The following is a 13,244-nucleotide window of genomic DNA, read 5'->3' as shown; positions in this document are numbered from 1 at the left end:
ATAGTGCAAAACTGTTTTCCCAGTCCTCCAGACATTTTCTCATTTCACCTTAGATAAAAGTATGCAAGAGTCTGTATGTAGAGCTTGTCTCTTGTCTGTGTAGTCAAAACATAGACTTACTTCTACTTGTTAGTATAGCATTGTGTATCACTTTAGATACCTTAATATGAAAACATTCCTTTATTAGTTTCCTTTTTCACCAGATTAAAGGTTATCACCCAGAAGACTGAGAACTCTATTTTGCCAGTTGTACCTTGGTATTTCGATCATAATTGTCATGGAGCTGGAGATGTTTCCCCACTTTGCTTCCCAGGTCCATCCACTTTCCTTTGAACCATTTCACTGATGGCTTCTTCAGTAGGCTTTCACCTGCTACTTTGGCAGTGAATGTGACATTTCCACCTCGTAAAGGAAGTAGGTTAAAATAAGATTATGAATAGTGTTTAATTTATCTGTTATATCTCTGCTATCACCCTGTACATTAAGAGCTAAATAGTCAAGCGACAGGTGCAGTTTACAAATATCACTTGAATGACATTTTGTACTTACCAACAGTAACTTCTGCATCCTGTGGTCGTGTCACAAAGAGCCCAATGGGGTCTAGAGGTTCTTCTGCTCGAGTCTCAGCAGATGCAACTGAAATAAGCATCATAATTATCAGTTAGAACTTTTTGCATCAGCCTATATAGTGAATCAGTTAATTAATTTTAAAATATCTCAATAGATTTCTTCTGTCTCTGAGATTTCTTATTCTTAATGGTCTGCCTTCATCTACTGTCTCAACCTCTCTGAGTCCCTCTAAATGTTCCTTCCTTCTGCTAACAAACTAGATTTGATGACAGCATTAGTTCTCTATTACCTTCTGTGTTTTGGCTGCTCTCTACTGGTGGAGCAGGTGACTCCGAGGCAGTTGGGGCTGGTGCATCTTCAGCAGGAGGGACTGTCTCACTCTTTTCTGGAAATAAATGTCAGCCAAGATTAGAGAAAGTCATGTTTCTACTTCCTTTCTGAAAAAAAATTTTGCAAAAGAACAGCTTTTGATTTATGTTAGAAAATGCAGAGGAGTTAGGTGTGGTTTCCTAGAACTTTGAGCATGTGCTAGAAGCAGAAGGGGCCTACTGAAGCTGTATGATGAGGCTCTTTCTTTTGCTGAGCTTGGAAAACACTGATGCCTGGATTTTTAGATTCCATAGTCTTAATGTGCAGAGACTTGACAGCTGATGAATGATGCTATTATTTGATACTAACATTCATGGTCTAAACAGAAAAGGTAATGCAAAATAATGTAATTATTATTTCTGTGACTAGTTTGTTTATTCATGAGATTTTGTTTACAACACTGTTGGAATACAATGTTACAAATGCTATTGCTGCATGCTGCTTGGTAAAAGCTGCAAACACTGCTAGTAGTCAGTTAAGGGTAAAGTATTTTAAAAATCCACCTGCCATTTCTTCTGGCTTAAGGAAGTTTGTGCCCTGACAATTAAACCATGACCTCACAGAAAAATTCAGACAAATGAATTTTGCACAATGGAGAAGACAGAACTGTATGAAAATGGAGTAGGAGTGAGCAACTGGAACAGATGGCGGGAGGTAGAATTTCTTTAAACAGATCAGTTGCAGCAAGATATTTTTTCCCCTAGGTAGTGGAGCCTTTTCCAAATAATAATGGGTAATCCAGTTACTCTATAACAATGTCCTCCTAGTAAGATCTGAAAAACAAGACAGTATCTGTGAACATATCAATGTGAGTCAACTCTGCTCTCAGAAAATTTATGCCTTTTACTCTAAACTATCTTTATTTGTGTCTTGAAAGAAAGTGTGATTTTAATTTGTATTACTTTAATAGTTAAGTATCAAATACCAAGACTTTTATTGTTAGAAGATATTCCTTTAGACCTTGTCCAAATAAATTTTAACTAAATTTTTACTGGAAAGAATTAAATGTTATTCTAACTGATGTAGTGTAGATGTTCTCAGAAACTGGAGCATCTAGTACAGTGGAAATAGTGTAGGTATTTTAAAAAGGTTTATTTTGAGACATTAATATATAATGTACACAGGAAGATTATCTCTCATTTAGCATCCTGATATCTCCATCACCATCGGGTGCTTGTCAGAGGTGTATTGCTTTTAAGTAACGATTGCACTCCCAAATTCAGTAACTCCATTATTTGCAGGTTATCTGCCCACAGCGGGCTCCACCTGGAACTAACCTGAAAGACAGTGATGAAGATATAACTAGTATAATATGAACCTGTTTGCTTTCAGGATGAGATAGTCACCAGGATTATATTTCTATATGCTCTGACAGCTGTCAAATTGTCCTAATCCATATTAGGCTTTCCCCTTATTCCTAACCTGTCTTGCAATGTCTTTTAATCTGGAACAGGATGTCTTGAATCCTGTTCAACATTCACCAGTGTCTTTTCAGCTCACCAGAAGATCTCAGAAGGTGTCCTCACGTTGCTAGACTAAACAGTGATAGCAAAGGAGAGGAGGTGATATAAAGAGGAACAGGAAGGTAAAAATATTTCAACAAACAAGTGATTTCATCTATTCTAAGCATCTTCAGACATTTTTGGTGAGAGAATTCCAGGGAATTCATCTCTCTATATTTTTTCCCCAGGAAAAGCTTGGGGAAGTTCTTTCAATTTCCCCTCTATCTGGTCCTTTAATGCATGCAGAGGTAGTAAAGATAGGTGATATACAAATAATATAAAGGTTATTCTTCATATTTAAGTCTGCCTTGAAATATGTATTTTGAGACATACATTTGGGGAACGTATGAGCTCCTCGAAACATTAGAGCATAATTTATAAATCTTTTGTCAATTGTTACAATTTCATATTTAAATTGAATAATTAAAAGAAAGTACTAGGTCTAAGATGCAGGCATCTTAGTTTAGGTCGTATTAGGTTAGATTAGCTTTGCTTTTTTTCCCAATAGTTAGGTGTAAAAGCTTGACAGAGAATTCCAAAGACAAACATTGAGATTTACTTTTGTGATTTCCACCGTGTGGACTTCTGACATCTGGAAATGGGTGTCTTAGCCACAGCAAATGTATTCTTCAGTTTAATATGAATTAATAGCTTCAAGTAAATGGGCATACTGCTGGTAGACAAATCTTACACTGTTAAGATAGGCTAATTTCAATGGACCTCATTCATGAAGGTTGTAGGTGGGACTGGAAATACTGATGAAATCAGAATTGCTTAGGAAATGCAGTACCTGGTTCCTTGACCTTGAGTTCAAATTTGACCTTGGAACTTCCAGCTATTACAGCGTATGTCACGTCATCTTCTTTTCCTACATTATTGATTGTCAGTGAATGCTTGTTTCCTTCTGTCTTGATGACATATTTCTCACTCTCAGTAATTTCTGTGCCAGCTCGCTGCCATTTCACCTTGATGCCAGATTTTTCTGTCTCTGCTTCAAACACAGCTGTGCTTCCGGCTGTCACCTCTGTTGTCTTTGGCTTCTTGGTAAATGCAGAAACTAAAAAAAGAGAGATGGCTCACTAAAATCTGTTTTGCAATTGTGGCATATCTGGTGTAGTCAGCTGTTGTGGCTGCAGCAGCTGTCTCCTTTCTCTTCCATCTGCCCATGCAAGATATAAATTACAACACTTTCCACAGAGAAGTTGGGGAATTGTCTTTGAGTTTACTGATTGAGTTTCTGCCTGAGATGCCATATCTTCTCCATATTGTCATGAAATAAAGTGGAATGGATAGCAAACTCACCTCATTGTCTGTCTTTGTCTTTCTTTCCCCCCATAAGGAGCTCTGATTTTTCATAAGTGAATGTTTTGATCTGTGACAAGAGGGCATGGTATGTAGTCTTACATATCAAGCTCTCTACATTACTTTGCCACGCAGTTTTATTTAGAAATATTAATTTTGTCCTAGCACACGCTGAATGCAGTCGTTAAAGAGGATTAAGATCTGTTCCTCAACAAAACTGTAGTTTGGGCACTAAACTGTGTCCCGATATACCACAACAAATTAATGGTTCATCTTTAGTCCTTCTGTTTTGACTTTAGTGGAAAGGGATGCACATTCCTATGATGACCACTGTAATTTAATCCCAGCTAAAATAATATCAATTGTTGTTAGCGTTCAAAAGTTCACTTCAACATTAAAAGTTGAAATACTTGCCTACATGGCACTCTACAATAACTAGTTTTCAAATTATTTAGAAAGGTGGATTAAAATAGTTCCTTGATGTGCCAAGAAATATGAAGCTTATAATGAGAATTAATGAAATTATTTATATATGGGGTGAACAAGCATAAACCAAATGACATTTTAGTTTGGATATAATCAAAGTAGCACAGCAGATAGGAAATTGTAAAGCAACCAATGCGTCGTGATTTTGATCCATGACTATGCTAATCTTTCTCAAGATTAGATTTTAGGAAGGTAACTTATTTTAGTAATTTCTTTACCCTGATTTATTTAGTTGGTGAGTTATAATTCCTAATCTTTATTTTGAATCAAATTTTTCATTTTGTGCTCATATTTTAATGAAATAAGTTATCTTTTTGCTCCTTGCCGTGAGCTATGTTCATGCATAAGAAATACCAGTAATTAATATTCTGATTCATACACTGCATATCTTTTGTGCATCATGATGTAATTTTTTTATTGACTCACCCCTATATAACAGAGCTTTTATAAAATATTAATAATTTAATCACATATAATTTTATCTGTAACTTCTGTGAAAATTGTCTATATCTCCCCTACTCTGGCAGCAACAAGAACCCTTCCAATGGCCACAACAATGGTTATAATTAGCTTTGGACTTTTGATTCGGTTTTATAAAAATGAAAGGAACATGGCATAAAAATATTTTAAATGAAAACGTTTATATTCATGTTCAGACAGGTGCTTTAGTTCATAAAATGGTATATCACTAATAATACCATCTGTTCATCGCACGAAATCTCTGTTCCTCTAGCATGTCCTCAGACTGTGTAAATTAGTTCATCTTAGTGGAGTTACATCTGCAGTTTTCATCTGATGTCTTTTGGTCTTTAATCATAATACTGTTCATGTTTCTTGCATTGTTTTGCAAAATTAAACATCAGTTAAAGCATAAATTACAAATACTTTTATAAAGTAGTATATTTTAAGTTTTGATTTTTCTCTGCTATATAAAAAAACCTAAATTTTTTCTGTTTCTTTTTTCCCTCCCCCCATACCCCCATTTTATATATTTGATAAAAAAAAGTCAGTTTGCACTGAGCCTGTAAAAACCTTGACTGAGCTCCTGTTGTCTCCTTCTGCATGTAAGTTATAAGCGTGCGAAATTTCCCCTGGGAGTGGAATGTTCCTATATTCTTATATATGAGTTTTTTTCTAACCTGTGCAATAGTTCTTACACAAAATAGTACTTTGCAGAGTATAGGACTACATGCTAAAGTGTACTGTAGTGTCCTGCCTGTTATCAGTTTCACACCTTTTGATATAGTATTGCATTTCAGTAAATAACACAGCAGGGTGTACATTGATGCAGTGTACAGTGAATAATTGCAGGAGAGTTACTACAGACAGCAGGTTTGACATATAGAATTCAAGAGACATATAAAGGTGGCCAGGCCAATGCACAGTGGAGAGGCAGGTCAGTTCTGGAACCCACCCCTGAAATACCATCTGGTTCCTTTCCCTATGATTCTACAGACAAAGCAGCAAAGAGGTATGGTTTTTGTCTCCGAGTGCTGTTATGATCACTCTTCTATTTAAGCACAAAAGAACCTGTAAATATATTAATTACTAAATAGCAATGTGATCTGTATAGGTTCCAGCCTACAATGGCAGGGTTTCAGGACATGCATACTTGAAAGTAACTCTCTGATCTCCCTGCAAAGTGATTAAGTTTCTTACATTTGCTTTAGATGACTCAACAAAACCAAAATTGTTGATCAGAATACAGTGAAAAATCTCCATCTCTACATAACATTTCTGACTTTTGGGAAATTTCAATACATATATAGAAATTTACCAGTAAGTCTCCTTGTCTTCTGCCCCCACCTTTCCTGCCAAAAGACTAATTTCAGTTCCAATGTAAAATGATTGTGAACATTTCCAATAAAGCTTAAAATTGGAAGAAAAAAACCCCTCACATGAGAACAAAGGCCTACAAGAACAGTTGTGTACCCACTTTTTCACAGGAAAAGAAGACTCAGTTTTTCATTGAGTCTTTTTCCTGCACTTTAGATTCAGAGTCTTTTGGGGGGCAGTGTCCAAAGAAGCGTCTCTGTCTCCAGCTGTATTCTCTTTATCTTCCACTGTTCATATTTGCAAAGGAAAACTAGAAATGTAGGGCTGGAGATTTTACAGGAAAATGTAGGGGTTAACAGCAGGTCTGTTAGCTCCCTGAAGAGGAGATTGACTTGGGCAAACTTTGGAGTGTGGCCTTGAAGATAAGGAAGTTTTACACACAGGCTCATTGCAGAACGAGGGCAGACTGTGAGTCCGTAGATTCGGTGTGTGAGAACTGCAGCCTTGGCCTTGGACATCTACAGGTGTCTCACGATTGCTGCCAAGTGTATCAGTAATGATGAATGGCCAATTAGGATGTTGTTGCTTGCTGCTTGCTTGCTGCTTTCAGAAAATGATATAAAAAGGAGCTGAGAATAATAAAACTGAAACCCTTCTTTTGTTGCCCTCAATCAGCCATCTTGTGTGTTTTTATTGACCGTCACGACATAACGGCGACAGAAAATACTCTGTTGCAGAAGAGAGATTGCTGAATAAGTATATGAAGAGAATACCATAATTTTTCCTTCTGGGGGAAAAAATGAGCTGCTGAACAAAAGAAAGAGATCAGAGACCAGTTACTCCCACACCTTCACAAGGGCTGCTACTTCAACTAAGCAAATACAAGTTCAGCAGAAGTTTTCTTTTCCTCATGCAGTTATACCAATCTAATTCTGCTATTTCCTCATTAGGAATGTTCCTAAATACCACTATTCAAAACTTCTGGTTTGTCCTGAGAACTGCACTTCTGCCTCCTTTTATCAGAAGCACATTGCCCATCTGGCACTCTCTCTCTCACTTCAATGTTTGGCTTCTACCCAGATTAGATTTATGCCTCTGAGTTCCATATATCCATCCCATACTCTAAACACTCTTCAATATGACCACCACCATCAAGCTGTGAAAAACTCAATGACTGTGACACCTCTTGTGTGATGTTGTGGAATGTCTTGCAGCTCTTGTGCCTGTCAGGCACTGACAGATCTCAGGCACTGTGACATGTTTATCCAGACTCCAGTTGAACATGCACTTAGGAGTCACAGGGCTGGGGCACCTGATGACCAAGTAGCCTGTGTCCTCTGCTGCCCATTTTGTTACCTCTCTGGTTCCTGATTTAGTCTAACCCAGCCTGCACAAAGGAGAGAGAAGTGACATTAGTACTAACATGCTACAGCAATTCTAGAGAGAGAGCAGAGATGCATATGAGTTAACAGTACTGATGAAGACAGGAATTACTGAAGGGAGGGAGAGTGATAGATGCTCTGTGTGTGTGAGTTTTGTGGGGATGGAATTGGAATTACTGTATGGAGTTAATGCAGGGAGAGAAGACGAACATGAAGCTAATAAAAGAAAATGAGGTTAGGGCCACTTTGTTCTAACCTATTTTTCAAAACTTCACTTATATCTCAGGCCTTCCTAATAACTTCTAGATTCCATAATGCAAACACCCTCACTTTACTTCTGAGTAATGCAAACCGGCAAATTTTTAGCCCCAGGCAGAAGGGGAAGCAGATTGCATGTGGTCTGCACTTATCTTGCCAAAACTTTTCAAGGGCTAATGCTGCATCTACCAGAACTTGCATCCTCTAAAAGTCTTGTAACACCTGAAAACATACACATCAGCCATACAACTATGTATGTTATGTGAGTTAGAGTTTCAATGGATAGTAATAAAAAGCTGAATTTGAATGCTCATGAACAGATTACATTTTCAAATTCTATTAATTGGTCTTTCGACCAGGAGGATGAAAAAATGTGAAATACATTAGCTTTTGGCCAAATTAAACTAGAAATAATTTAAGTTCCAAAACTAATTTTCTTTAATTTACACCTAAATGAAATAATAAAATTAGTATTCTGCCTTCATGTTGCTGCCATTTACTAAATTTTCATAGTAACACTTTCATGCTTTCTCCCTTTTTGACCAGCTTTGAAGCAATCTCCTTCTAACATCCACCCTCAAACTAGCTTTCTATTCTTCTTCAAATCTTTTTCATATCTCCTATGCAAAAACCTAGAAATGGCTAAGCTACTACCAGGGTTGCTGTCTATTGTACTAATGATTATTTCCTTTGATCTCTTGTTGAACTATCTATTTACGGGGCTTTTATTTTGCAAGTGTTTTGAGGCAGAAACTGTTTTCTGTTGTCTTTGTACTGCATCAAATCACTAGTAAGCAGCTACTAAGTACTGTTTTATCTCTAATTAGTTTTAGAAGCTAGAAGAACAATTCCTATTTCATTACTGTCAGAAAAAGCAGAGATAAGGTGTATAATAAAATAATGCTTAAATAACTGAAATAATTTAATTTCCTAGCCACATCATCTAAATAATTTGGCTTGTTGAGAATCACAAGCATTAGCTGAAAATGTATGCCTAAAATTATGGAATTTCAAAGTATGTGCAAAGTGCGTGAAATGAAAGGGAGGAAGAAGTGTGGATTCCATGACAGTCTTTTTAACTAGGTAGAGTGATAGAGGACAGTCCTTCTCTTGTGGGTTTTGTTTTTGTAGTTTTTAGTTTGGTTTATTTTTTATTTCATCCTCATTTTCAGAATGGTGGCTCTGACTTCAGTTCTTCATCAATCATTATTTGTGATGCTTACATGGAGGAGAAGGAAATAAGAACTTCTGTAGAATGTGTGTTAGATAAGATTTTCAAATTATATTTCTGCCTTTCTGAAATAAAAATTGTTAAAGGTATAAATGCTTGAGGAGAATCTAATATATCTGGTTGAATGCAGATACTACAAACTCCAGCAGAAATTTGGGATGACTGAAATTAGACAAAATAGTCACAGGTTTCTCCCAAAAGCTGAGTTATCTTACTGCACTTTTTCTGTATTTGGTGTTAAAATAGGTATTGGGTAATGTATTTAATTGGCATTAAGTAGTATTAGCTTTTGGAATTCTTTAATTTGTTAAGGCTTCATGTTGAAAATTGATCTTTGCTTACACTTCACATCTAGCTTTCCTTCTATACCATTTGCTCTTCCATTGAGTTAAGAGCCAAACTGAGCATAAGCAGACTTCAGTAATGGAGCTTGTAAATTCCTTTCTGAGGAACTATATAAAGATGCTGCTCATTCCTCACTCAGAACCTAAGTGGCTTCTTACAATTACAAGCTTAATCATTCTGTGATCCAAAAGCTATTGAACGACTCAATCTTATCATTCCTTGCCTACTTCAGCAGCTGAGATTGCAAATTCCTGCAACATGAGCAACAGGCAAGGAATAGTTTCATTAATCAGTCACCTCTCACCTCTCTCTCTATGCTTCCATCATACTTTCTGTAAAATGGGGATAATAACATTCAGCTTGGTTTGAATCTTAACTTACAAAAGAGGAAAATAGGTCTATATGAATTTAGGGTTTTTTCTGCATTCCTGTGGTGCATAGCAGTTCATTATAATGGAGCAGTACTTTGCTGTGCTAGATGCTTGCAAATGTATAAGAGTGATCTTGTATTCAAACTAAATTTCTACAGTTTGCTCTTCATTATACAACACTGATTATTATGAAAGCCTCTGTACTTACAAGACAGGGTATTTAAAAATACTTGATGAAATTTCCTAATCTGAACTGCCAAATCTAGACTCCTCAGCCTATAATATATGTGAATAAAAGTTGACTGATTTTCAAAGAAGGTGAGTAATACAGACTTCTCCTTTTTCCAGATATAGTAACACACACATTTCCCATTAAGTCCCATTTATCTACTAAATTTGGTACTTAAAAAGTCAGCTGTTTCCTCTTAATGTCATAAATTATTGTTAGGGAAATGGTTGGGGCTTTTTTTAACCTTTCTGAATTTTCACTACCAAAAAAAAAAAAAGATCAAAATTTTCCACAAAGTGAGGCCTTGAACAAAAATTAACCATGAAATCTTTAAATCAAAGGAGATGAACATAAAGCTTCAGCAACAGAATCCTGCAAAAAATGAAACTTTTTTATAGTTTGATTGTTTGGTCTGACACTAAACTGTTCCAGGTCTTCTAAATCCTGTCTCTCTTGAGGATTGTATAGATTTTCGGAATGCTAGAACAGTTCTTTTGGCATTCTGTAAATAAATAGGGCAGCGCCTCATCCTGAAGTATTTTAGTTGGACAGTTTAAAGTCAAAGAACGCCTGTTGGAAAATCTATTCCACCATTTTAAGTTTAATGATTTATTAAGTGTTTTGGGTTTTGTTTATTTTTAACGTTTGAAAGGTCTGTCAAAACAACAGATGCAGACAGAATACCTCTGATCATTCTCTGACATGCAGAATTTTCCTTTGCCTGTACATCAGATGCCCACATTTCAGTAATACAGACTGAGGACTTCTTCAGGCTCTTCAGTGTTCTAACCACATGGTTTGTGAAAGACAAGAATCATGATTTATCCAAGTATGAAATTCCCAATGGTTATTCAGCCCTCCTGAGACAGTGCTCAACATTATCCCATCTTGAAATGGCTTGAACTATATAAACAACATGAAATAGAAAACCAAAGGGATTAGTGTCTCCTGGGAGACTGAGAAGATCCTCTCTAGAAGTTCAAGGCATGTGACTGGCTCTGTCTCAGTCAGAGTGGGTAACAGGAGCTTTTCCTCCCCCTGCTGTGATAATCCCAGTGTTTGGTCTGGTTTGTTCATAAGAGCTGTGTAGGACTGGTGATGTTAGACACCTGTTAGATTTCTATGGAGAAATAAGTTGGAATAGAATTTCTCTTCACCGTTAGCAAAGGTGGGCATCCTCACAACAGAGACATTGCCTCTCATCCACAGAGAATGAAAATGTTAATTTAAAAGCAGTTTAACAATTAGAAATCAGAAGTCACAGTGCCTACTCTATTGTATTTCTTTTTTCCTGCATTCATAATCTTGAAACTCATTTCAGTAAATCTTTAAAATCATGTGGCTTTCAAACCAGAATATGACATGAATGTCTTATTTTTGGGGTAATTTACAAAAATAATACAGCTTATATTTTCAAGGTTTTGTCTAAAGTTTCAAGATCTAGTGTATACTTCTGGTTTTTTATATACAAATCTACTTCCATCTGATTTCAGAAATTACAACCTTATGAATACGATATGATGTTACAGTTCTAATGAAATTGGTGACACCACTGTTGCTTTAGGGTTGTCATATAGAGGGAACACAGAGAATGTTGTTGGAGTTAATCATGCTTTAGTGCTTTGTAGTCTGTAATGGCAGAGATGGGCTACCTCTGCCAGTGGCTAATCACAAACACTTGTTTGTAAGTCAAATGAAGGTTCTTCTTAACAAGTTCTTCTTTTGTTGTGGTGACCCCAGGGGATTTTCTCACTGACCAACCTAAGAGGAAACTGATGCCTGCTCAGGCCTTTGCAAAGCACAAAGGCCTTTATTAGTAAGTCTCTACAGCTGATATTGGCTAACTCTGGAAACTGCACGTTATTAAAAATATTTGTACCTTTTACTGTACATTCAAGCAGTGGTGATTCAGGGTATGCACTAGCATCAGTGAAGTGAGAGATCTAAAGTGGAGAATCCCAGATTTGTACAATTTTCTCCAGCCCTGTATGTTGAATATGTGCACACTTTAGAAACAATCATAACTTCAGTTTTTGACAACTTTTTTCCCCAAACTTACTTGTAGACACAAAGTATTCCTGAGGCATCTTCCTCTGCAGGTGTCCTGAAGCTAAAATCTCCTACCTTTTCTTCCCAGGCTCTCTTTGTTCTTTTCAAAAAAACAGATTCATTGCACCTTGCACTCTATCTTAGGCTTCCCCTATGTGGGCAGCATCTGAATGATTCCTTATTTGTAGATTTTAAATTAGAATATTCATAAATCTGAAATATTTTGTTGATATTTTTCTCTGTGGCTCTGTGACCTTGGCTTTCTGAAAAGGGCTAGATATCTTCCGGCTCAAGGGGAAAGGATGGAGTAGGGTGAGGGAAAAAAACCACATATATTCTTCACAGCACAATATTGTCTTTTTTCCTAGAGCTCTATTGTCACTGGAAGAAATAGAAAGAATAAGCTCTGAACCAGATAGCGTTTGCTTTCATTTTCACAGAGAATTAACTAACAATAAATAACACCAATTTTTTTGATAACACTTCTACAAAGTATGGGGGGAGGGGGGGAACCTCAAAACAAAAGCAGGGGAGTGTTTAACTGTCCAAGTGAGAGACTACAAACTTTTTTTTGTTTTTCCCCAAAATCCTAAAGGTGACTAGGAAAGGAATTGAGAAATTAAAAGAATCTGAGAATTAAATGCATTTCACCTCTAATTTTTCCTTATCCAAAGTTTCTTGAGAAAATTTTGTGGCTGAGGGTTGACAAACCAGTCACTGATTTCTCTGCAAGATCACTCAATATCTCTCATATTTATAATTTTTTAAAATACAGTTTCTTTTTCCTCTCTATTTTTTTTTCCACTGTGGCATCTCATTTCTCTAGAATGCATAATCTACTCACACTTTTTCTGTCAAGCTGTTCTTAGGTTTTGTCTGTCAGTTATGATCCTTACCTGTTTTCTTTACAGGCTCTGGCATCTTCACTTTGTTTCTGATGAAGCTCCCAGTTGTATCTAGAAAGCAGGGTCTGAGTTAAACAGGAATGTGACTGCAGGGCTTTTGAAACTCCCTAAAGAAACACTTGATGGAAGCCCCCATCCTGCTCCTCCCCCTTGATCCCTCACTGTTGTCAACTACAGCACCTTATCAACAGCAGAACACACTTGACAGGCTACATCAGCTGGGATAAATATAGCCAAGTTCCAGGAGCCAGAGAGCTCAAGCCACCCAAGACTGGCTACCACTGATCTGTTGGTGTAAACCAGAGCACAAGATGATGTCACACATGTGTACAGTACACTTTCTAGCTTCAGGCATATATTGCATTAAGAATTCCTAAACTGCTGTGTTTATATCACATTCAGCAAACTAGATGTGATAATTAAATCTTTTGTATGCTAGTTCTTACTTTAAGTGTGTATCTTCTTGCAT

At 36.7% G+C, this 13,244-nt stretch overlaps 1 protein-coding gene across 1 annotated transcript in view; it reads right to left on the bottom strand.

The window, feature by feature from the left end:
- Positions 1–12,916, bottom strand: part of MYBPC3 (myosin binding protein C, cardiac) — a 62,176-nt gene extending 49,260 nt beyond the window's left edge. The window contains exons 1-5 of the mRNA XM_027886511.1: positions 12,767–12,916; positions 3,232–3,498; positions 860–955; positions 550–636; positions 254–402 (exon numbers count right to left, since the gene is read on the bottom strand). Of these exons, the coding sequence (XP_027742312.1) occupies positions 254–402; positions 550–636; positions 860–955; positions 3,232–3,498; positions 12,767–12,791 (624 nt within the window). The 5' untranslated portion in view covers positions 12,792–12,916. The remainder of the gene's footprint in view (positions 1–253; positions 403–549; positions 637–859; positions 956–3,231; positions 3,499–12,766) is intronic.
- Between the last annotated feature and the right edge of the window lie 328 nt (positions 12,917–13,244).

Source organism: Empidonax traillii, unplaced genomic scaffold, assembly GCF_003031625.1.
Source record: "Empidonax traillii isolate 1590-97213 ecotype Southwest subspecies unplaced genomic scaffold, ASM303162v1 scaffold11:size2795301, whole genome shotgun sequence".
Classification (NCBI taxonomy): Eukaryota; Metazoa; Chordata; class Aves; order Passeriformes; family Tyrannidae; genus Empidonax; species Empidonax traillii.
This window is presented reverse-complemented; position numbering and strand designations above follow the sequence as displayed.